The sequence below is a fragment of the Anabas testudineus genome, chromosome 18 (genome assembly GCF_900324465.2).
Source record: "Anabas testudineus chromosome 18, fAnaTes1.2, whole genome shotgun sequence".
Classification (NCBI taxonomy): Eukaryota; Metazoa; Chordata; class Actinopteri; order Anabantiformes; family Anabantidae; genus Anabas; species Anabas testudineus.
In genome coordinates this window covers 21,083,869-21,108,765 of record NC_046627.1, presented here as the reverse complement: position 1 = coordinate 21,108,765, position 24,897 = coordinate 21,083,869, and the positions used below count along the sequence as shown (strand labels likewise).

Below are 24,897 nucleotides of genomic sequence, written 5' to 3'. Positions count from 1 at the left end.
GTAAAGGGATGGAGACAAACGGGTGAAATGAATCAGTCGTTATTGAGCGGTGAGTGGAGGAAGCGGAAGTCCATATATGGGTAAACAGGAAGTGGCAGGAGAAGGATGGAGACCAGGTAGAACAAACAAAATAAAACCAACAGATAAGGCACAAAGGAAGGAACTGTAACAGGTGATGAAGACTGTACTGATTCATTTATTGGATTAAAAGTTTCATTGAACACATTATAATATACTTCTATTATACTATACATGTGGTTGTTGTGAAACGTAGAGGTGATAAACACTTCAAAAACCTAATTTCTGAGAATGTGATTGATTGATTGATTTGGAAATCATCAACATTTATTAATTTTTATTTTCTAGAAACTGACCCTTTAGCAATAAAATAGAAAATGGTGAACTGGTGTGTTCACTGGACTCACCTCAGTGAAACAAAACTACAATGTTTTTAAAGTCATTGATAAAAAAATTGAAAAAAATATCTTTAGTACTCGTTATGCAAAATGTCCCAATTCAGAATTATATTATATTAATGGGTTATATTTTGATACATCCATCTGGAAACATCACTAATGTTGCAGCTGGTAAAGATGGAGCTAATTTTAACCACTCTGGTCGATGTAGGAGTAAGATGAAATAGAAATATTATATTTAAGTACAAGTATCCCAATATTGTACCCGTGTAACTGACAAAATAAAACTAATCTAAACTGTTCTAGAGAAAGCTCTTCTGGATTTTCAGCTACAATTTCTTGTCTTATAAATAACATGACACATTTCTCTGGTGGTAAAACACTTTAAACACTTTCAAATGAATGGAATGACATAATATAGAGATTTGAAATCTCCTAATAATCTCTCTACACATACACAAGTTTCTAATCTCGTAGTTGACATATCTACATGATGGTAGCTCAGCCTGAATACACTGATTGTGAATATATGTACATGTAGAAAACTAAGCAGTCCAGTAGAGTGTTACCACAGTCCTCCAAACTGAGAAACTGGACAAACTCCTGACTCTCTGCTCTTCTCACTATTAATATTTTCCTTCAATTGTATCATTCAAACAGAGAAAGTCGTGTACTCACCGAATATCTTCAGCATCCAGAGCAAGTATCACATCGTCACATTTAGACGACTCTGTCTCTGTGTTTCTGAGAACTCTGTTCACTTTGGATCAGGAGAAAACTGAGAGAGAATGATGTCACAAAACAATGACATGTCTGTATTTAGTTTGACCACAGAAAACTTGTGTGAAAACATGTTCACACTTCCTGCTCAGCAACTATTAATATGAACTGTGTATGAAAAGAAAAGAGACAGAGAGAATGGTAAAGAATTGAATAAAACAAATATGAAATAAAACTGAGGTATTAAATAGTAGAATAATTCATGATTATTAGTCATTGTATGTATAATACACAAGTATATTAAAATATTTAATTCAGTTGCTGCATTGTCTGCTTGTTTTATGTGAAAGCACTGATTTTATTTGTATACACATACATATTTAAACCTGTTGTACATCATTAAATAATAAAAACTGACTACACTCAGTATGTGAATACTGCAGTGAGATAAACTCACTTTTAATAGCAGTAGTTCTGTTGTTAGTAGATAATATGATCAGAAACACTGATGAAATACTTTTGTTCACTAGTTGACATTAGTTCTTAAGTAAATATTAGACTTAGAATTTAGAAAGTTCACTTTATTACAAACTTAATGTTAAGAAATAGCACTGTTCAACACCAAGGTAACGCCACACAAACAATTTCAGTAATAGTATCAGTACAGGATGTGGTGGTTGTTTAGATGAGGCTGTGCCAATGCTCAAAATAGAAAAATGAAGAAAGCAGCATGGAGATAATCACTAATGGTGGTGGTTGTGGTGCCAGTGAAACATCATTTGGACAGATGAATCTGTCAATTCTGCTTTTGTAACTGACCCTTAATCAGACTAAATTAAGTATACAAAGGCTTTGATCTAAAAGAAATTCCTTCAAGGTGTTTCTGAGCTATAGCATTGATGAGAATGAGACACACATAGTCACGGTGACCTTGACCTTTGACCTACAGAATCTGATCACTTGATCCTTGACCCCAATTTTTGCCAAATTTGAAAAACAAAGATGTTGTTTGGATACAAATGAAGTCACTGTGACCTTTGACCTTTAGCCACCAAAACCACAACAGTTCATCACAAAGTCCAAGTGGACAGTTGTGGCAAATTTGAAGAAACCTCCTCAAAGCATTCCTGACATATCAGATTGCATGAAGGTGAGGGCACAACAACCTTGACCTTTGACCTTGGGCCAGCAAAATCTATTAAGTTCATCAGTCTAATTTGACAATTTTGCTTTCCTGCATGTGTTCCTTAGATATGGAGTTAAAAGAATCTGGATGGACAGACTACCTGAAAACATGACACCTCCAGCTCTGACTGTCACTGGAATAAAAAGTGCAGAGTGCAGTAGTTTGTTATCTATAGTAAAATCACCTTGTATAATACAATTCATGCTGTGCTGTGTCTTTTTGTGTCATTTTATAACTATGTAAAGAATCAGGAGCATGTCCCAAATGACTGTAGAAGCAGTGTTGTGTACTGTGTAATGACTGATTCAAAGAATGGACGTATTAGTTTATTAGTGTTTGAACATTTTGCAAACAAAATGTGTCATTTGATAATTTCCTGTTTCAGCCTGTGTGTTAAATGTGTGAATGTGAAGTCAGAGTGGACACTGGTGCTACAACCACCCACTGTGTTTATCTTTTTGTTTTGAGCACCTCTACAAAACAACCACCTCCTGTATTAATGACATATTTTGCTGTAATGTCTTTGTCAGAGACACGTGAGGATGCATTAGCCTTTACTCTACAAACTTATGATTCAATCACCCAAAACACATCTTAATACCAGGTGTAAACAGGATGAGAGAGAAAACATAGAAACACTAAACAAAACCAATAATAATAAATGAACTGGGACAGATATAGACAGCAGAAGAATTAGAGAGCAGCTGAAAGACTCATGAAACAACTGAGGTTGTTGCAGATTGACATCAACTCAATACCTCCACATACAGTACAGTATGCTGCACCTGCAGTCCAATCTGTCATCAACTGATCTACATCTTTACCAGAAGAAATAATCAGCAGGAAACTGAGCACACATGCTTTTGTTAGGCTGGTAGCAAGTATCACCATCTTGTCCATGAGTCAGATACTTCTGTTCACATGGAGCCATTTCTGATGAACATCTGTGAGTGTTGTCGTGTAAATGAAGAGGTGAACCAGTAAAGAGCAGAATTCAACAGTTGGACTAGAAAGCACACACAAACTATTCAGTTGACTTTATTACAATGGAAAAGCTGCAAATAGCAAATCAAGGATGTTGTTTTTCATGTTATCATCATTTCGATTGGTTTGTTGACGGAGATCTCTTTATTGATCTGGAATAAACCAAAGTGACTGAGACTATTTAGGAATCTGAAAAGAAATCATTTCAGATAAATCCCAATATGAACATCATGTTATCACTGCATTATTACCAAGAGCTGCTCCTGGTTTGACTTCAGAATAAACTGTTTCATCTTCTGCTGCAGGACTCAATTTTCCTAAGAACAGATTTCAAAATGTTTAGTTTATAAACATATATATAAAAATAAAGATATTAATTTAAATGTTAGTAACGTCTTAATTTACACTGGTAAAGTCCAGATTTATACTGTTTTTCTCTGCAGTAGGTAATTTACACATTATTAACTTCTATAATATTAGTTGGAACACGTTTCACTGATAGTTTGATAGTAAAAGTAATTTAAGAAAATGTAAAACACAACTATAAAATATAACTAATAATAAAACATCATGAATAGGAACATTTACAAAGTAAGTTAGTTAATGGAGGATATAAGCAGCACTGCTGAGGTTGATTGAGACAAACTATAGCTGGATTACAGCTGGATGAAGCTGCTGATTGTGACTGTGGTCGTATCTCTGCTCCAGTTGTTGTTATTGTATTTGCTCAGTGTGAATTAAACTATATGAACCACTCAGTAGAGTTAAACAGAGCAGCAGATCACCTGCAGCTACAGTGAATATCACAAACAGCTGGAGCTGATCCCAGCTGTCCCTGGATGAAAGGTGGTGTACTGTACAGGTTACTGTACAACACCTTTCTATCTACAGCTTTACTGAGTGATTCATATAGTTTTAACCATAATGAGCTAATATGAACAATCTGAATCAGAACTGGAGCAGAGATACAGCTACAGTCACAATCAGCAGCTCCATCCAGCTGTAATCCAGCTATAGTTTGTCTCCATCAGCCTCAGCAGTGCTGCTTATATCCTCCGTTAACTAACTGTCTCCATCTGTCTGAGTTACAGTGATACTTGCTACTCAGCAGCCACAGCTGAGGGTGAACTCACTCACTCTGTGGACACAGCCAGCGGGGATCTACTGCATGATACAAGCTATAGGCTACTCTCAGAATAGATTGTTATGGACCAGAGATAATGTAAAAACTATTGTGAGGGACTCTGTATTAATCCAAGTACACTGGGTGTAGATGTAGTTTTTCTTGAGTTTACCTGTGTTGTGGGAGTGAACTTCAGCATACAGCACATTATCAACTAAAACAAAGAGAGACAGTACAACAGTGGATGGAAACAGAAAATAAAGACAAGTAAAATGAAATTAAACATGAACTTTAAAAAATGTTGATCTAAACGTCACATTTCAAAACTTTAAATGAATCAGAAACACCTCAAAGTTACATAGAAACTGTTCTAAATGAAGTGTTTACTGGTGATGGTTAAAAATCAGAGAAAACTAACTATTGTAAGTAATGAACCGTACCTGCAGCTGATCCAATCTTCACCTCAGAATAAACAGAGCTCTCCTCTGGTTCATGTTTCTTCCCTGTTAGCAGTGATCACATCAATGAATGAAAAGACTGTTACTGTTTCTATTTATTACAAGTTGTTCTCACTACACTACATTTGATTTCAGTTCTCATTAAATAAAACACTCACCCTTCTCAGAGATGGTTTGAAGCTCAACTGAGACATATGTGACTTCTTGGGATTCATCTGGAATATAGATATTTTTAAACTTTAGAGATGATCAATAAATTATTTTCACCAACTTTAAATCAGTTAATTCATTTATAGTTTTTTATATTAACCAATGAATAATGTACTTTAACGCTTTGATTGATTCATACAGACAAGCATCACCTACAATAAGAAGAAATATCTAGTCATGGTCATATTAATCATGTTTTATCATGTTGTATGAATCCCATACCGACCATGAGGAGCAGCATATGTGTTGTACTGTGTTTCATCCAGGTTGGTCATGTGACCTGTAGCAGAGCTCTGATTGGTTCTCTGAGACCTGGTGGACCCCAACACATGAGAAAAATATTAGACTGAATGAGGAACATGTAATGTACTGATGTTCTGTTCACAATGAGAGAGGAGAGAGTTGTACCAACCTGATGAAGCAGGAACCTGTGAAGAAGACATTTGCTGTTACACACATGTGGTTTTATATTAAATCTTATTCATCTGTAAAGAAAAGATTTCACCTTTTGATTTTCTGTAATGATTCAACAGCAGCAGGAGAATAATCAGTAAAATGCCACAAACCGACCCAACGATCAATGACACAGGAAGTGAAGAGTTTTCAGACCTGGACACCACTGGAATAAAAAATACAATCAATGGAAGATATGAAGCAACAACTTCCACAGACACTCACATATATCTGCAACATAAACTGATCCATGAAATGATTATCTAGATGAACATACAAGCGCAGTATCACAGTAACTTACAGCTTTAAGCTGAATTTCTCATCATTTAAAGAGTTACACAGTAAACAAGTTTCACTGCTCATCATGTGTTTACTTTTGTGTTTTTATGTTTCATTATGAACACCACCCTGTCTAAAACCTTTTCTATAGCACAAATTAATATATCAGTTGAAACTAGGGCAACTTATAATTAGACTTTTCACATGTAACTAGCTATTTAATGTGAAGAAGTAGTTTTACCATGTATGATCATTAAAGTTGATGTATTGCAAACACTAATAAATCAACTGAAACTAATCCAACTTCTGATTCAGTGATGACTTTTCTACCTCACACTGTAAAACAGTTCAGAAGTTATTTCAGTCATACTCACATTTTACTGCCATCCAACTCTGTGGTGATGTTAATGTTCTAATCAACGAGTCTGTTTGAACTTCACATCTATAAAAACCTTGGTCTGACTTTAACACTGCAGAGATAATCAGCTCCACTCTGGTATTATTTTGGATGAGTTTGTCATTTTGATAGAAAAACACATTAGAAACAACATTTTCTCTCCTCAATTTGCAGCCGAGAGTCACAGATGTTCCCTCAGTCACAGGAAGGACAGGACTCACCAGGATAATGTCATCATCTATAAATCAGTAAAGAACAGGAAGTTTCAGTCAAAGATCATCTGGTGCTGACCTTCAACACTGAAGCAACAGCTCCTCATATTCTATTGTAACTTTTATATAATTGATAGTATCAGGTAACAGCAGCTGGACAAAGTCCTGATGTACAACTTAAATGTGTTTTACTGTAAATGTACCTTCTTGGGTTATAATACATGTTGGTCTGTACGCTGCCTGTGACTTTCAGGACAACTCCAAACCTTTTATTTCACAGGGAAACCAAACATCATGATATCTGACTGAGGTCTGATAAGAAGGTAAACGATGGAAATGTGGCACTATGATGATGTAGCTGGTGAAATTAGATATGATTTGTTGGACATGTTCATACATTAGGATAAATCCTATTTATTGGAAGCTACCTGTATGAACTACACAGTGATAAACTGCCTGTTGTGATTGTTGGTGTAGCTGAGAAGCCAAGTTAGAGCTACATCACTCCAAATATACTCCTATAAGAAGTAACTCAATGGTGAATGATTATTGTCACAGACATGCAAATAAGTGAATCAAATCTTTCTGATATTTACATTAAATTATTAAGAAATACTTAAAGAGGTTCAGAAAAATGAGATTATGCTAACACTATTAGAAGTTACAGTAAAGAACAGGAAGTAATCCATTATAATGAAGTCTTGCCTTTTATTATCAGTACACACACCAAACGTTCCTAGAATGAATCTATAGCATAAAATAATCATTTAGTTAGTTTACTGTTTGACTCTTAAAAAAAACACATTATAAATAAGACTCACACTGTTCAGTGATGTTGACAGCGTTGCTGAAGTCTCCTGATCCAGATTCACACCAGTACACTGCAGAACTGGACAATCTACGAATGTTACATGTGGATCCAGTCATCGTCCCCCAGTCAGAACAGAGGGACAGGTAACTGTCCTCAGGAAACCTCCTCACTCTCCACTCAGTAGAGTTTCCTTCACAGCTCAGAGACACAGAGTCAGAGGTGAAGTGTTGAACTCTGTCAGGACTCACAGTGAGAGACGCTGATGGAGGAAAATCTGAAACACAAAACATGTTGTACACACACATGTTGTGACTTATACAGAGCTAAACAACAACTTCAAAAGATTTCTCATTTTTATTAATATCATAAGTCAACAGGACACCTGGAGATTTCTTCAGCTTTACAAAGTTCATTACTTTGCTGACATAGATTTTACATGTTGGTCACAGACAAATAACTGGAAGATAAAGATGAAAAGAAAGGAACAAAGTCCGGTCGAGGCAGATGGCCGCCCATTATGAGCCTGGTTCTGCTGGAGGTTTCTTCCTCTAAAGAGAGTTTTTACTCTCCACTGTTGCCTAAAGCTTGCTTGGGATTGTTGGGGGTTTTTTTTTTGTATAATTATTCTCTGTAAGGTCTTAAACCTTACACTGTAAAGTGCCTTGAGATAACTTCTGTTGTGAATTGGCGCTATACAAATAAAACTGAATTGAATTGAATTGAACAAAGGAACAAACTGACCTCCAGACCAGACAAACGTTGGTTTGCTGTGTTCAGTGTAAAACACTGGTTCTCCTCTTCCAGCTCTACACACATATCCTGCTGTGTGTGTCTGTCCATGAACCATGTAAGAATCCTCTTCAGTGCCACTGTCACTACCAGGTAGCAGCTCATATCTGTAGAGTCTGTCTGACAGTTTGGGAACAGTCTTATACCAGTAGAACCTCCATCCTGCAGATGGATGTTCAACCTCACACTTCAGAGTTACTGAGGCTCCAGGACTCAGCCAGGATGGAGTCACACTGAGGACAGGTTTAGGTTCTGTTGAAAAGAGGTTTGCACATATTCTCAATGTCTCTTTGTCTATTTGTATCTGTATATTTATAGCAGTATGTGATCTGATGTATCTGAAGTACAGCAGGTAAAATAAGAATTCATTCAATCAGGCGATTGGCTGATTTCTAGCAGCTTCAGTTTCTTTCTCTGAAACCAGCTGAGAGTTTCCTTTGCTGTGTGTTTGGGATCATTGTTTTGCTGAAATGTCCACCCTTGATTCATGTTCATCTTTCTGGTAGATGGCAGCAGATTTTTATCAAGAATGTCTCTGTACATTTGTCTATTCATTCTTCCTTCAGTTATATCAGTGCTTCTCAATTATTTTTTGTTATGCCCCCCCGCAAGGAAGAACTAACCCCCCCCCCCCCCACCCACCCCCCCACGGACAGTATACCTAACGGTCTTTCCTCGTCTCCCACCGTAGCCAAGTGCTACATAGCCTTTGTCCTATTTCCTAGTATTAGCTTTCGGGCGACTTTCGGTTCTCTCATTACCTCTCTCTCTCTCTTTCTCTCTTTTTCTTTTCGTCCCTGTTAAATATTTTTCCTTGGTGTCTCTTGAGGGTTTGTTCACTACACTTCAAACCTCCCGTTCTGTGCAGTGCGCATATTCAAGTACGGCCAAATAGCATGTTTCCTGGCGTCACACACGCCCCCCCCCCCCTAGCATTCAGAAACACTGAGTTATATGAACTTTGACAGTACCATATGCTGAAGAACAGCCCCACACCATGTCATTCCCACCTCCAAACTTCACTCTATGTATGGTGCTTTTGGGGTGATGTGCAGTGTCATTTCTGCGTATTATGGCATCCAAAGAGTTCAATGTGGGTCTCATGTGATCCGAATTCTTCTCCCAGTATTTCACAGACTTGTCCAAATGTTGTGCAGCAAACTTTAAAGAAGCTTCAACATGTTTTTTTTTTTCAACAATGGAGTCTTGCATGGTCTTCGTTCATACAAGCCATGGCAGCTGAGTGCATTCTTCTTGTTTCCCTCAACAACTGAACCTGCTCATCTTTTTAGTCTTTCTGAAGGTCTCCGCAAGTGGTCCTTGGCCCTTGAACAACTCTTCTAGTAAGTCTTTTCGTGTCAGAAATCGTGTGTCTTCTGTAACCAGTGCCATCAGTATGTTTTACAACAGTAAGGTTACAAAGGTCTTAAGAGAGCTCTTTGCTTTTATCCATCATGACATGTTTCTTTTGAGACAACTTGGTAAGAAGACACCTTTTTATAGGACATCAGTTGGGCCTGAACCAGCTGATATTAATTTGCATGGCAGGATTGCTTCTAATTCCTGATTAATTTCCTGTGTCATTTTACATTATTACTCATAATTGAACTAATGGACATTTGATTCCTTTGTGTGTGTGGATTGCATGGGTTGTTCCATGAATATCACAGCTTTAGAAATAGGTTTACTAAGAAAAACAGTGACGTGTTCAATACTTGTTTTACCTGCTGTGTATTTAGTTTTTCTTTTGACTATTTCAGAATAAAACTAGAATGACAGATATAATCTGATTTGACTTACTGTCAGATACTCTCAGTGTGACAGCATCACTCCACTCTGTTGAAGACTGTTGTCCACTTCTCATTCTGCCCCTACACCTGTAATCTCCACTGTCTAATGGCAAAACATAAATAATCTTATATTCACTATGTTTTGGAGGTTTCATTGAGCTGCTTGTTGTCCATTCATATTCCCACTCAGTGTCTCCTGTGTCCTTGATCTCACATCTGAGAGTGATCGTCTCTCCACTGAAGATCTGAGACCATTTGTGTTGCAGCGTCACAGAGACTGAATTGGAATCTGTTCACATCAAAAACATCCAGTCGGGACACAAATACAACATAAAATTAAATATTTGATTCTAATCACAAATACATGAATATTAAACACAATATTTAAACTCACAAGTTATCTCAACAGTGACCTCATCACTGTAATCAGTGTAGTAAACTGGTTTTCCTCTTCTTCCTATGCACCTGTAGATTCCTCCTTGTGAGACTCTGATATCTCTGTTTTCTTCACCATCAACCTGAGCTGCATTAGAGTTTGAGGTTCGTCTGAACCAGTCATATTTCCAACCATCAGAGTCGTCCACAGAGCAGCTCAGTGTCACTCTGCCTCCTACTGGTATGATTGTTGGACCTGCTGTCAGTTTGACTTTGGGTTTATCTGTTGATAGAAAATCACAAAATGTAATTTAACAAATTATTCAGATGGAAACTACTTAGAAATTAAATGAAATGTGAAATACACAATGCTTTTGTTTAGGTTTGTTTTGTCCTTTGTTTGCTTATTTAGTTTTTATGAATGACCACAAATAATCATATGAGATTCTTGATGAGTTCAAACATGTTCAGTGCCTCAGTGTTTTCATTTCATTTCCTATGAAGTAATGTTGGATTAAACTGTCTGTTTGACTGAGCTGTGTGAACAACTAAAACCAGAGATTCTGAGAGAAAAGCAAAAACAATCATACAGTGAACCTGGTCAAAGTTTTAAAACATTTTTCCACATTAAGATTAAAACACATGTAAATTGTAGATATTCACACAAACAGACCAAACATCGGAACGGGGCTTAAGAATAATAGTCATAGTAAACATGGTGATGGTGATAAAACATTGATGACTCACCTGATACAATTAAAGAGATGATGTTACTGTTTTTTTCATAATTTGAGCTCCTGTGGCGACCAAAGTACTGGTATCGACCACTGTCTCCTGTATATAGAGGTTGTAATGTGTAGCGTTGATATAAAGTGTACCAGACAATTTCTCCACCATCTTTACTGCATCTGTATTCCCAGTCAGTATCTTCTCCTTCCTTCATGTCACATATGAAGGTCACAGACTCTCCAGTATAAAAACTGGACCAGTTGGGCTCAACGGTCAAAACAGCATCTAAAACCAACAGAAACAAACATACAACACTACATACTTATAAAAAAATAAATTATTGCATTAGGACATGGTTTAAATTGAATCAGAAGGTTTGAAAAAGAGGCTAATCTTAATTAAAAAATAATAAGAGGAAGTGAACCTTTACCTTGAGCATGTCCAGAGGAGAAGATTGTGTTCAGCACTGAAATAAAGACTGAAACTTAGCACATCAAGAGGAAAACACAGCAAACAACTGGACTTTCATTAATGACTAAATGTAACAAATGATCAGTGGTAAAATCACATCAAACTGTATCTGATGATTTAACACAGTCGTCCTCTAAAGATCCTTCCTACAAAACAACCAAGCTGATAACAAGTGTGCTCTGTTCAAAGTGAACAAACCTCTGATCCTCTGTTCTCCTCACTACAACATTTTCTCTCATTTGTTCCATCAATCAGTGATTTACTCACAGAAAAACTGCAGCACACAGAGAAAAGTGTGTCCCATCCTCACATCCAACACTGACTCTGGGAGAAATTCTTCAAACTGCAGCAAATGAAGAGAAACTCTGTGAAAACACAAGTTACATTTCTTTTCCTGTGATGTAAAAGTCAAATAGCATGACATTTTCTCCAACTATATCCTTCCCTTTTGCTAGTCTGGGTTTGACCACAGTGTACTTTGACATGTTTTCACTTCCTCTCTTGTACTTAAAATCTAAAACAACTGTTTTTTACTTGATTCCTAGTAAATATGAATATGGTTAAAATAGACAAATACTGCATTTGACATAGTGTATAAAAACAAGATCACTGAAATTAGTCAACTCATAAACTTGTGTACCTCTAACATTTAAACTGTGTTTATTTGTGCATTTATTCTTTATATGTTGAATGTTTTTGATCCACCATGCTTGAATTACGAAGTGTGTCATAATTACACATCTGTTTGCATGTACAGAACATCCTGTATGTGGTTACTACTCTCCAAAGTGAATGTGCACTGGCCTTTTTAAAAGGAAAATCTAACCAAGGTCTCTGACCAACTATCCTCAGACTGAAGAAGCTATTTGAATGAGTAGTGAAACATTTTAGTAAAGTGAAACACAAACCCTGACCTCACAGGACTTTTTCTAAAATGATATAAAAACTGAAATCTGTGATTTGTCAACTCACTTGAATCTTAGTCTGACAAAAGGGAAAAGGAAGTGAAACTGGTTTGGATTGTAGCCAATACAGTTTGTCTATTGAGGTACATGTAAGCAGAATGCAGTGCTGAAGAAAATCAAAGACATTTGAGACTCTGTATTAAGAGACAGTAAATAGTTCAATATTTCCTTCCTGATACAGACATGATCACACTGTAGGTAACTGCTGCCTTTCTAAGGACCAGTCCTTTGTGCTCATGCAAATGTTGCTGCATTAAATGGTTCCAGTTAAGGGTTAATAATATGACCAATAGAATAAACAGATTTCCTTTTAGATTTAAATTAAGTATCAGTATTAGTTGGTTGAAAAGGGAGAGATGAAACCTCGCGTCATACTCACTGACATACTCATTAGTTCAGTACATCAAGTGTTAAAAACACATGGTTGAATCCTGTTTCTCTCCACAGTGAAATTCTTCAGCTTAAATCCCAAAGCTGAGGTTCAGTGTAGATTCAACTCCACCGTAGAATCTTTTTAAAAGAGCTTGACGTGTAGTGAAATCCTGGTTTCACATTTGCTGAACGACTTCAGCCACAGAAAGTGACTGAGTTTGGCAAAACAGAAATAGTTTCGTGAACAGAAGTGAATGCGAGGACAGTTCCTGCTCCGTCTCCCACACAGTTTCATTTTATTGATATTAGTGATTTTTGGATGCAAATTGATTCTGAATAATTTGCTCACTGCCTTCTGAACTGACTGCATGTGAGAGAGAGAGCAGAAGATTCAGATGATCAATCAGCAGCTTGAAAGTCTGCATCTAAAGGTTTGAAAGTACAGATTAGAGAGAAGGGGAATGAAAGTCAGTAGAAGCAAGACAGAGTGCATGTGGTGGTAGAACTGTGCAGCTGCAAGGGGCAGAGGTGGCGAAGGTGGATGAGATTAAATACTTAGGATCAACTGTTCAAAGAAACGGGGAGTTTAGTAGAGAAGTGAAGAAGAGAGTCCAGTGCAAGGAGTGATCCATGATAGAAAGGTATCTGAGAGAGTTGACAAGATGGTAGTGAGAACAGCTTTGTTGTACGGACTGGAGGCAGTGACACTGACAAAAAGACAGAAGGCAGAGCTGGAGGTAGCACAGCTGTTGATGCAGAGATTTTCAATGGGAGTGAAAAGGATGAGAAATGAGTAGATTAGAGGGACAGCACAGTTAGAACGGTTTGGAGACAAAGTGAAAGGTGACACTTAGATGATTTGAGCATGTGCAGAGGAAGGATGCAGAGTATATCAGTAGGAGAATGATGAGGATGGAGCTGCCAGGAAGGAGGAGAAGAGAAAGACCAAAGAGGAGGTTCATGGACATGGTCAGTGTGACAGAGGACCAATCAGAGAACAGAGTGAGATTGAGACAAATGATTGGCTGTGGCGAAACCTAAGGAAGCAGCCGGAAGAAGAAGGAGAGGTATCAAAGATGAATATCAATGTTTTCAAATGAACGTATTGTATTGGTTGCATCACAACCCTAATTAGTACTAACTGTGACTGAAGCATTTAAAGTATTAGAACAGATTTAGTAAATTTCATTTTTAGAAAAAAGACATTTGGAACTAAACTTGTTCCAATTATCAGCAAATGAAATGAAGCTTAAAGTACAGAGAAACTCAGTGAAACATGTTTGTGCTTTTCAAGCAGACTGACTAAAGAAACTAGACTGAAGCTGATTCACAGAACACAGTGAAACTTGAAATGGGTCAAACTGCTCTAATGCATCGTTTACATCAAGGAATACATGTACATAGATCATCTTAAAACATTGTAAAGAATATATACAAACAAATATTGATAAAATAAAAATAATCAGGTTTTTATTGTGACTGGATCCAGATTACAGTGAGTCATTCAATCACTTACACACACACACAATGAATGTCTCATATCTGACACACATACTGCATGAAGAGTGGAGTTAGAACAGAGCAAGAATTAAAAACTGCTTTTCAGTGTAACTATCTTTGGTGATGATGTTTTTAATGAGGAAGTAGATGAAGAAATCAGATTTCAAAACTGAAACACCACAAGAAAACAGCAGAGTAAGGAACAAACTAAGTGAAGCCACTGAGAGATGAACAGTTGACATAACATCCTGTATGTGAAGAACTGATGGAAAACACAGATTTTCAACCTCATGTGGGGACATGAAAAACCCTGCTGTGCTTCACGTCTAATCTCTGCTGATCTCCTCTAGATTTACCAACACTTTCCCTACATCCACACCTAGTGGGATCTCACCATGAACACACTTTTCAGTATTTGTTCATGTTTTTCATCTGAATGTCTCGGAGCTTTCTGCCTTCACATAACTGAGATGAACGGGACTAGTTTGTGACGTTTGAAATCAAAAGAACAAATGTCTTGTTGCTCTGAACAGTTCACAGAACAACAATCTGTCTTTTATCAAGTTTGATAATGTCAGAGGGAAAAGACTGTGGGATGTGTTTAGTGCATGAAGCAATTAAAAATAAACAACTTACTACTGGAAATATGTGTAAAAAGGTAAAAATACAAATAGAAAATACATAGTTACATACTGTACATATATCAGCAGGATATGTAGTAGATCAAACTACATATACACAGTAAACGTGTGTGAAAAAGCTTCTCTCTGCACCGTCACCTCTGTCCTACTGTACAACTAAATGATCATTTAGCTGCTGTTTGGAACATCCAGCAATCTGTGCTTTGTGCTGAAATAACAGAATATGTACATCATAATCTTATGAGCATGTGTGATGATGTGTTCTGTTGTGTCATCTATTAACACATTACAGGACAAACTACTGAGCATGTTGTCATGTTTTCTAGCAGAGATGCTCACAGTGGTTTTATTACATACTGTCAATCATTTGTCTTTGGTCTGTTTTCCTTACAGGCCTGATAAAAAACACAGAAACAACATGTTATCAGAGATGGAACCATGCTTTCTGACATTATTATGAGTTGTAACTCATTTAACTATTGTGTTGCCTTTAAGGCAATCTTTAATTTATGCTTATTTTTCCTGAATTCGTAGTTAAGTTTGTTTAATGCAAAGTGTTCAGCCAAAATGTTTATAATTATGTTTATAGTAATATTAAAATGTTTTCTGTAAGGATATTTCGTTAATTTTATAAGTTTATATAATCTCGCGATATGTGTGACGTGACTTCCGGTTTTGCGGAGGATCACGTTGGCAATTTCCTGTTTACGACGGGATACGGGAGAAACTAGGCACATGAAAATAAACGGCACTTTGACGAAGTGAATCCTCTTCATTTGAAGTCTGGTTAGCTCCGTGTTTAGTTTAGAGTTTCAACACCCTGGGCGAGAACACTAGAACTATTTATCAAATAAATCATCACCATAAGCTACATGACAGCATTATTACCAAAAGACGTTCCAGGTTTGACTCGAGTACAAACAGGTTCATCTGTCGCTACAGCAGAAGATTTTCCTGTGAACAGAAGTGATTTGATTTAAATATTTGTTTGTAATTTCATAATTAACTATGATAATATACTGAACTGACAGGTAGTCAGATATTTATCACCAATATGTTTCTACTAAATTAACATGCATTAACAAAAAAGCCAGTACGAAATACAAAAGATTTACAGTAGTTAATTACATAAAACTACTATTTTACATATTCATTTCACTGTGTCAAAGATGGTTGTTGGACAGCTGCTACAGATGAATACAGACTGTACCAACTTTTGTTTTTCTTGGCTTTTCCTTTTTTATCTCTGTCGATCTGGGCATACACCAGACTGTCATCTGAAACAGAAACAACATGTTAGCATTCTCAAACAACCTAGAACGAGTTTAGCTAGTAACTGAAGCTGGTTACTGAAAATCCAGTATACATGCAGTGAAAGATTAATCTGATTCCTCCTCTGCCCTGAGCTGATTTTGAAATCACGTTTTCACAGATTTTAACTATATGAAGACAGAAAAGCTGCTTCCTGATCACTTTCCTTTCTGTCTCCCTTTTTTTACAGTTCTCCACAAACTATTAATTATAAACTAATAGTGTTTTTGTGAATCAATACAGTTTATAAATATTTGCCTGCTGTTCACATTATTCTTCTGCATCTATGCTGCGCGTAGGACTGGAGCTATTTGGTAAACGTGGTCAGTGACACACAAGCAGAATACACATGTAAAATGGACTTACCACATAAATCATGGTCCCAGCGGTAGCTTTATGATTGTCCAGTATCAGTATAAACTCAGTAGCTGAACCTCAAGAAGTGGTCTATCCAAGCAGGCAATGTCATAAATACTACAGCTTACTCAGAGAATCATTTTGTCAGTGTCATTTCACCTAGCTAGCTGAACTGTGTTAAATACTCTTCTATATACTACTCACATACTCTTATCAATAAGTTGATACACTCTATGAATATGTTAAATGTTTAGTTTCCTCCTTCCTGATTCCTATTTCCTGACTCAAATGCATCAGAAGGATTTATTGGTTGAAACAAATGTCTCTTATCTCTCAATAAATCTATATCTTGTGTCTTGTGTGCCTCTGTGTTCATCAGAATCCACTGCCTCGAACCCATGCGAGGCCTTTAATGAGTACATCAGCTTCAGGTACTTTGGGATGGCCCTGATAACCCTCTATCAAGTCTGTTCTGGTGATAACTGGAGCACAATTATGAAAGTAAGCACACACTCACATATCCAAATACACAAGCTGTCCACAGTCACACTCAACATGATGCAAACTAACTCTTTAAAAATTAGGTGTATTTACAGTACAACACGTTTGCAGCTTTTGCAGTCAACAAATTAAACAAGAACAATCTAAACAGTTGCACACAGCTAATGTTTCAATCCTATTAATGACTGCTGTGGTCTCAAAATTAATCAACCCAACAGAAAGTCAACAGAAAAAAATCTGGAAGAATCTGCAGGTTATGTGAGGAGTACGTTCTTCTATTTTTCAAGTGCCTTTAATATCATCCAACCATTCAGCTTTCAAAACTGAAAAAAGGCTGGGGGTTGACCCCTCATTTGTTTCCTGGACCACTGATCACCTGATAGAAAGACACAGTTTGTCAGGCTGGGGACCTGCATCTCTGGTACAGTCCTTAGCAGCACTGGGGCTCCACAGGGGACTGTTTGGCTCCATTCCTGCACACACTGTACACATCAGACATCAAGTACAATTCAAGTGTTGCCACATTCAGAAGTACTCTGATAATACTGCAGTTGTTGCATGTCTCCTACTGATCACCAACCAAGGAGATGTCAGCAGATTTCCAAAGGTCTAAACCCCTTCCTCATCCAGTCAGCATTTGTGGTGCGGACAGTGAAGTGGTGCCAGCCTACAAATATCTAGGTGGGCACCTGCACAATAAGTTGCACTGGTCACTTTACACAGATGTGCAGTATAAAAAAGGGCAGAGATGTATTTTCCTCCTAAGGCGGCTCAGACATACACGACCTCTACACAACGTCCTGATGGACTAGAGAAGTAATGTACTGCATATATTTATGTATTTATCTTCTATTTGTACTTTTATAATAGTGCTACCTGTTTTTTGTGACAGTTGTTTTTTGTATTATAATAAATTGTACAAGTTTTCTTTCTAATGGACATTTTTAGGTTTATTGATCTTTAATTTTTTATAAATGCTACATTTCCTATTAACTGTAGATTCTGTTTCAACAGCAGAATTTACAGATAATGATTTTTTTTCTTGAAGTAGCAATATAAGTAAATAATATGAGAGACTATCCTGACACCTTTCTGTCAAAATACATTAAACAAGCAGGGTGTCTATGGTAGGACACCACGAAGGAAACATCTGCTTGCCAAAAAGAACATTGCTGAACACCTGACGTTTGCCAAAGAATACACTGACACTACACAGCAGTATTGGCAAAATGTTTTGGGGACTGGTGAAACTAAGAGCCACTGCATATCATCATAAAAAATGATCCCAATCCTAAAATATGGTGAAGGCAACATCATAATTCAGGCCTGCTTTGCTTGATTAGGGGGAAGATGATCAAAAAAAATTCTTCAGGATAATGTGAGAATGTCTGTTTGTTAGCTGAAACTGTAGAGGTTGGGTGATGCTACTGTAGAATGACACAATGTATGTTCACATACTTTTTCTTGCCACTGTAATATTGCATCAGTAAATACAGTTCAATAATAGTGAAATAAGGCATTATGTATACAAAACCTATACGTTTGGTGCATAAACTGAGATAAAACGTTACATTTAACGATTTCAAATCAGGAACTTGCAAATAGTTAATTTATTTTTCTTTCAACTAAAGATACAAACTTTAACTAAAGATACAAACTTTAACTAAATATACAAATAATTTATGTACCATCACCTTTGATTCCTCACAGTGGTTCCAGAACGTGAGAATGTTGAAAATCATCAATGATCACACGTTATTGTTTAAAGGACAACAACAGTTCATCTACAGACTAGTTACTTGTTAGCCTTAACCAAACATTTACGTTAGCTATCCTTAGTTAACTCACTTGTTAGCTGATTGGAGCCTGAAGTAACTTTCTTTTTCCATTTGGACTTGATCATAGTCACTATGCGGGTGTTTATTAAGTGCTAATATTATTTATATATTATTTTATGTTTCTTCTCTATAAATGCTACATTTCCTATTGTTATCTGTAGATTCTGTTTCAACAGCAGAACTTAATGATTTTCTTTCTTGAAGTAGCAATATACGTATCACGACACCTTTCTGTCAAAATGAGATTGATGGGTCTGATAAGACTCACAAGTCTGCCCCCGGAAGTGACGCCAGAAGTCCCGCCCCCATAATTATGAAACCATAATTATATATTAATTTTACATAATTAATAACAGATGCCCTTCATGAATGACAGCTCATCTTTTCATCTGTCACTATTCACTTTTTTTGATTAATGGGGGTTTAATTTGATTCAATAGACCCTATAACATATGGGTTAAAGTGTGAGTAATAAAACCAATTATTTTATAGGTCAAGACACTTTGAGTTTACTCTATGTGTCACTTGCACGGCACAGCGATCTATTCTTAAACTCATACATGTTGCGCTTACCTTGACAATGAGTCCATTAAACAAAAAAGTAGTCCATGTTTTGCCTCCCCCGGCCTCGAGTCACGAATCCTCATCAGGTACAACAGTCAAACGGACACGTCCAAATATCTCGCAAGTCCAGTCATGACTCCTTATCAGGCGTGTCCAAACAGCTGCCAGGTGGCCATCTCACTTTGAGTGCATAAGGCCCCTAGCCCACATAAAACACGGATGGCAGCAGCTCAGGTATTTTTAACGCGACAGCCACAACACTGACTCTGAAAGTCATTTTTTGTAATAACTCAATTTATAAACTTTTCTGTGTAGCTTCAAGAGCAATAACTATTTTAGGTGTGTTCATTTTGTTAAATGTTTTTCGTGTAATCTTCATAATTTTTTCTTACACCAGGATTCTCATAATATGTTATCATAGTTGTGGAGAAGTCAGGAAAAAAAGCTGCACAGATCTGTGTATCTCACCTGATTGCTTTAATCAACTATTTTTGTTTAATAAATTAGGTTATTGTAGTTCGACTGGAATGTGAGTTTTCAAAAACTGTACGGTTAATAACGAGTTTACAGTTGGTTTTTGTATAATCCTCTTTTTATTCCAATAATATGCATGGACTGAAAATGACAGAAATTTTTAAACATCTCAAAAGGTTTTCTGTCAGGACAAAGTGAGCTAATGTTGTTAGTACTAATATTTGTAATTAACAATTATGTATGTATGTTGTCCACTTAGTAGATTGTCACTAATAAATGATCTAATCTTCTCCATTGTCTTCTTTTTTTGTTCTGTGAATCACAGGTTTCATTATTATTTAATTTTCTTTTAGTGCCATAGTAACAAGATTAAATTTGGTCAGCAAGTTAATATGACATACGGTCCATGAGACTCTGTATGACTCTGGTCATATGTTCACTGTCAATCTGTGCAATTAATCATCAAAATCCTGTAAGGATAAATACTGTAAGATCAGTTATTAAAACGTACGGAAAAATTATATATAATAATAATAATAATAATAATAATGAGGATTAGGAAAACAATACTGTGTGCTAAACAGCATTCACAGTGACTAGATAAAGCATTTCCTGAAGAAAATGCACTGTGAATGCTGAAACGCTGAATCGATTCATGAAGAACTGCTGAAAGTTGCTGAAACGTTTTAAAACGCTGCTGAAATTAGCTGAAGAGAAACAGGAAGTGTTTTAACAGAGCTAAACATATAGAGAAGAAGCTAAAAACAGCTGAATGTCAACTTAAAAAGCTGAAATAGATTTGCTGAAGTTTATTAAACATAGCTGAATTTATCTAAACAGTAAAATATTCCAGTTAAAGGTAAACTGTTTTGTTAAAAAGAGCCGAAAGTATGTAGAAAAAACTGAAGGTTAGCAAAGAGACGCTAGCATAAACAGGCTAACTACACGTGTACGAATGTCTGACGCTGATTTATAAACAGCCCTGATCACGTGACCCGACACAGCCGTTGCTGTGAAAACTGATTTAGAGCCCTTACAAACACGCTTTTTTCAGCAAAACCACAATAGGTATCGTCATAAAAAGTGAACCACCTGAGAGCCAAGACTTTAATGAACCACTAGTGTGAATTTTATGTTTGACGACTGGAAATTGTGGTCACAGGAGCGAGAGATCCAAGTGGACTCTTCAGCTTGTCAGACAGAGTCTCAGACCGAATTTAACATTGGAGCTAATGGAGAGCGGAGGGGGACTCCCGTCACTCTGAGGCTCACAGAGAAAAAACGATTTGTCTCTGAGCTGAGACAAATAACTTGTCAGAATCAAGACAAGTTTACCTACATTTCTGTGACAGAATTATTTAGAAAGAGTTAAAATTGTGGCCGTGCTGACAGTTTATTGAGAAAGACTTTGGTTTAAAAAAAATCTGCCTCCAAAATCAGCCAAAAACATCATGTCACAAAAACTGTCATTATGTAAAAAACCATAAAAGATATTAAAAAACTGAATGGAAGATTAAAAGAGCTGAAGAAGTGTTGGACTGTGGCTCAATCTACTAGCAAAAACTCTCTTCTATGTGTCAGCCAAGTCCTGCGTGCTCGTTTATGAAGGAATAGGAGAAGAATTTTCGGTCTCAGATTATATGTTTATTTAACGATTAAATGAATAAATTAATTAATAAATGAATAAACGAGTAAATGAATAAATGAACAAATAAATGAACCGATAAATGAATAAAGCATACAGAGCTCTGGGTCTGGATCTTCCTATCCCTGACAAACAACAAAGTGTGTGCCAGTTCACGAAGTCTGACACCTGACTCTCCCTGACCCAGTCTTCTTATACACAAAAATACAATCATTTGCATAAATGTTTGCACATTCTTCATTCCGGTTAAGCCATAGGTCCACCTCAGCCTCATCCGACTCCTTGACCTTCATCATCCTCAGTCATTGGTCCACGTTGCATCAGGTTCCTTCCTGGTGGGGCCCTTCATCCTCAGAGCACGTTTCCCACGATTTATGCCTTTCTGAAAACATAACACAAAGACACCTTGTGCTCTGGTCTCCTTCATATCTGGTTACTCCCATGCCTTGCAATTTTAATTGCAAGCTGCTTCCACATAACACCCTTTATGTTGTTATCAGTGGTTGTTCGTGAGAAGAGTCTCTCTTTCTCTCTGCTTCGACAGTTTCATGTCTAACCATAAATTGGATCTAACCATGTGTCTCATTCCTGAGGTGGCCCCCTATACTCCCTTACCTGCTTTGATTATCAACCCAACCATGAACTTTCTGTGGCTGGTACCTTCTTGTGATGTTACCATACAGGGCTGTTTATGAATCTTGTGCATACCTTTCTGCTTCTACATGTTACATGGCCTTACACGGAAATTGATATGTCCACTCTACATTAAGTGAAGCATGCTATTCACTACCAATATCATATGAACACATTGATTATATTTAATATCTCAAATCACTTACTGCTAAAGGAGTCTAAGCTAATGTTGATTGAGTCTCACACCATATCATATATTTACAGAAGCTGAACATTTTGATACCTGAACGGTTTCTGTAGCTGAGAGTATGCTTTAGTAGTTACGCACTGAAAAACGTACGGAAGAATAATAAGACTAGATAAAGCATTTCCTGAAGAAAATGCACTGAATGCTGAATCGATTCCTGAACAACTGCTGAAAGTTGCTGAAACTGTCATGTGCAGCAGGAAGGACTCCATGGTCAGAGAGCAGACAGGACAGAACTGAGCAAACAATGTTTATTTGTAATCGACAGAACACGGTAAGTCAATGAATAGAATGAAACAGTCACTGGACGGGAGGAGATGAGGCAGGGTGAGTATGGTGGTCAGGTTGGAAACTGGAAGTGACATCCAAATCAAGATGGTTGACCAACAGAGCACATGGGCAAAATGGAGGACAATGTCAAAACCCAAAATGGCCGACCAACAGGGAGCACATGGACTGAATGGAGGACAATGGAGAAAGTTCAGGACAGTAATACAAATGACACAGAAGCACCACGAAAAGATAGTCCAAACAATATTCCACAGAGCTAACTCAGAGGTCGGGGGTAATCCGGGTCATACACAATTATGGCAGTTCAGAGTTAAGTCCGGCAGGCAAAATCCACAACGGAAAGACAATCCAGGTCGAAACACAAAAGCAGTCCAAACAGTCGGAGCAGGAAAGGGGACAACAAGGGAGCGAAACAGAACAGAGGGAGAACTCACTGAACCAGAGGGGAAGCAGGGTCAGGTCAGGCTGGTCCAATGAGGGGGAATCCAGGGTAGACAGAGTAGAAAGGGGAAAGGTCCGGGTAAAGTTGAGATTAGTTTAGGTAAAAAGAGCTGAAGTATGTAGAAGAAACTGAAGCAGGTTAGCAAAGAGACGGTAAGAGACGGACATTCGTGTCTGACGCTGATTTATAAACAGCCTTGATCACGTGACCCGGCACAGCCATTGCCACGGAGACTGTTGGGGAGAGATGGGAAACTCCTGATGCTAAGATTATCACCCAGGTAAAAACTGATTTAGAGCCCTTACAAACAGGCTTTTTCACCGAAACCACGATAGGTATCATCATAAAAAGTGAACCACATGAGCGCCAAGACTTTAATGAACCACTAGTGTGAATTTTATGTTTGAGGACTGAAAATTGTGGTCACAGGACACAACTCCAGGTCGGTCCAGTAATGCAACCAACACAGGTGAAGCAAACCTCATCAGTTGGCTCATTAAGACCATAAAGAACAGATTCTGATTAACTTCAAACAAATTCTTGGTCTCACATCAACTCTAATTCTACACAGCACAGTGACAATAACACTAACATGAATGTTGGTCATTGGGCCTGAATAAAAGCAAATCCAACTCATATTTTCTGTACAATATGGTACTAGGTAACCCGACCTCAATAAAAGATATAAACACATAAGCCCATGTACTGTTGGCATATTGGGACGTCATCTAATTAATGATGTCATGCAGTTCGGTGGTACCTTAGTTTGTTCGGATGTGATTTGTGCGTGAATGATGAGTACGTGTTACATGTTTCCCTGTAACTGTTTTATGTTAATACAGTTATGCGTGATATCATGTAAGCTGTTGTAATAATAGATGTAAGCCAAGCCCTCGCTATGCAAGTTACTTTCATGCAAGTTAACTGATACTATCCTGTTGGCTTTGGTGTAACTTTAATCTCCGTCATGCACCGTCTTTGATGTTAATAAGTCTTTATTAGGGTTATTAGTGCCTTTGAGCCGTCATCCTTATATCGCCTTTTGGGTTTCGGAGCATGTAGCGGAACTTTGACATGAATTGAAAAAATAAATTGGAAAAAAAATATTTTCCGAAGCCACAGTATAATGATGACAGAGCCGACCCCTGCACAATACGAAGTGAATCAAAATTGTTCCCTGTGTCACTATGCAGGAATTCTTAATTATATTGGAAATAGCGTTTCTTGTTAGCCCTTCACAACAAGGGCAGTCCGTCGGTTGTCATTACCTGGCTTTTACTTTGCATGCATGACAGGAAATGGTCTGTGTGGAGTAATAGTAACTTAACATTGCAGCGGTGGGCCTACAGCTGAAAATACAATTGGAAATCACTACAAACCTTATATATCGCTGTTTTGATTTAGGTTAGGGCAAGTTCAACACTGGTTATGGTCATAGTTATAGCAAATAAAATGAAAGTCCTTCAGATGTAAAACAAGTGTGTGTGCTGTGTGTGAGGGACTCAACATGTCAGACATTAAACTATCATTTGACACAATTATTTATTTTTATATTAAAAAACAGTCAAAAACAACAAACCTTACAATTGAGCAATGAATAAAGAACACAGACTAATTAACAAATAATTTATAATTACACAATTCAAACAATGACAAATATATAACTATAATAAACACTAATAACTATATTACATTTGTTTAGGACTTCACCTG

The 24,897-nt window shown here is 37.2% G+C and overlaps 2 protein-coding genes across 5 annotated transcripts in view; both read right to left on the bottom strand.

The window, feature by feature from the left end:
• LOC117153014 (basement membrane-specific heparan sulfate proteoglycan core protein-like) overlaps positions 1-24,897 on the bottom strand; it is a 328,715-nt gene that overhangs the window by 89,069 nt on the left and 214,749 nt on the right. The gene's annotated exons all lie outside the window — the stretch shown is intronic.
• Positions 3,345-24,897, bottom strand: part of LOC113157398 (low affinity immunoglobulin gamma Fc region receptor II-like) — a 40,708-nt gene continuing 19,155 nt past the window's right edge. Inside the window, exons 2-10 of one of the 4 annotated variants that reach the window (XM_026352889.2) lie at positions 6,204-6,464; positions 5,603-5,716; positions 5,510-5,525; positions 5,324-5,409; positions 5,046-5,102; positions 4,870-4,932; positions 4,602-4,643; positions 3,558-3,623; positions 3,345-3,458 (exon numbers count right to left, since the gene is read on the bottom strand). In XM_026352889.2, coding sequence (XP_026208674.1) covers positions 3,451-3,458; positions 3,558-3,623; positions 4,602-4,643; positions 4,870-4,932; positions 5,046-5,102; positions 5,324-5,409; positions 5,510-5,525; positions 5,603-5,716; positions 6,204-6,464 — 713 coding nt within the window. In that variant the 3' untranslated portion in view covers positions 3,345-3,450. Of the gene's footprint in view, positions 3,624-4,428; positions 4,644-4,869; positions 4,933-5,045; positions 5,103-5,323; positions 5,410-5,509; positions 5,526-5,602; positions 5,717-6,203; positions 6,465-7,259; positions 7,500-24,897 lie in introns of those variants that run through there. The other 3 variants (XM_026352888.2, XM_026352887.2, XM_026352886.2) reach the window with 3 other exon arrangements.